General features: G+C 33.5%; 1 protein-coding gene across 1 annotated transcript; it reads right to left on the minus strand.

Moving 5' to 3' along the window:
• Positions 1-11: 11 nt before the first annotated feature.
• Positions 12-1,345, minus strand: NAEGRDRAFT_77069 (uncharacterized protein; the record flags this gene model as incomplete). The annotated part of the gene is made up of 2 exons (XM_002667975.1): positions 12-615; positions 657-1,345. Coding segments are annotated over 2 exons (1,293 nt in total), but the record flags the coding sequence as incomplete, so codon positions are not given.
• Positions 1,346-1,351: the final 6 nt, after the last annotated feature.

Here is a 1,351-nt window from a genome sequence, read left to right on the forward strand (position 1 = left end):
AGAGATTCCACATTGACAGCTGAATTACCAGTGAGGATAATAATTTTGACAGAATTTCCATACAAACGCTTCAACTCTTTAGCTGCCTCAATACCATCCATGTTTGGCATGTTAAGATCTGTAATCACCAACCTATGGCGTCGAATGTCAAAATTTTTAACTAATTCCTTTCCATCTGAGACAAAATCAGCTGTATATCCTGTAATACTTTCAATGAGTTTGAGGATGACTTTTCTATTGATAGCATTATCTTCTGCCAGAATAATCTTTGAATAAACTTCTGGAGAATTGGTAGCAGCAGATTCTTCACTCATTTCATGAACATTTGATAAAAGAGAAAGGTATCTCTGTTGAATTGAAAAATTCATCTTGGCTCCACTATTATCCCAATCAGAAAATTCCGCCTTTTTCATTATTTTGAAAGGTAGTGTGACAATAAATGTACTTCCTTTTTCTAGTTCAGATTCCACATCTATAGTTCCATCCATTTGTTTAATAAATTGTAAGACAGTAGTTAAGCCCAATCCTGATGATGGAACGTGAGATTCGTTCACATTGTGTAATTGAATAAATGGCTCGAAAATTTCCTTAATATTTGATTCTGGAATGCCACATCTGTTTTCATATTAGATGAGAAATAAAATTCCACAACATACCCATGATCCTTGATTTTAAATTCAACTCTAGCGAATTCTGCTGATTCCTCTTGGATTGTCTCTATAATTTTGGCTTCCAATTCGACAGTGTTATTCTTACTTGAGGCTTTAACTGCATTAGTTAGTAAGTTAGATAAAATTTGATGTAAACTTGATGGATTTGATTCAATAATTAGATTTTCAACTTGAGAATAGTCAAATTCCAACTTGACTGAAAAATGATTCGAATAACCAGAAATGACATCTTTAAGGGATTTTAGACATTCTCCCAAATTGAATGTTTTTAAATACTCATCTCGTTTGTCATTCTTTGAATTGAATTCAATTTTCATCAATTGTAACACTTCCTCAATGAGCATTAGCAAAATATTGTTGGATGAAATAATCATGTCAACCAGTCGATTTTGCTTGTCACTCATATTTGTTTCTTTCAATAATTCCAAACTTCCCAATGACGACAGCAATGGGCACCTAAATTCATGTGAAATGTGAGACAAAAATGTACTTTTTGATTCTAGAGCTGACTCTAGTTTCTTACTGGTTTCTTCCAAAGTTGCAACTTTCTGCCTCAAATAACCAGTCACATTAACCTTGTAATAGGTGAATACCCAAATACAACAAGTCATTGAAGCACATTCACAAGCTGAATCCACAAATGTCTCACTACATCCCTTCCTCACAAATTCCATCACAGA

This window comes from Naegleria gruberi, assembly GCF_000004985.1.
Source record: "Naegleria gruberi genomic scaffold NAEGRscaffold_1108, whole genome shotgun sequence".
In the NCBI taxonomy this organism is placed as follows: domain Eukaryota; phylum Heterolobosea; class Eutetramitea; order Acrasida; family Naegleriidae; genus Naegleria; species Naegleria gruberi.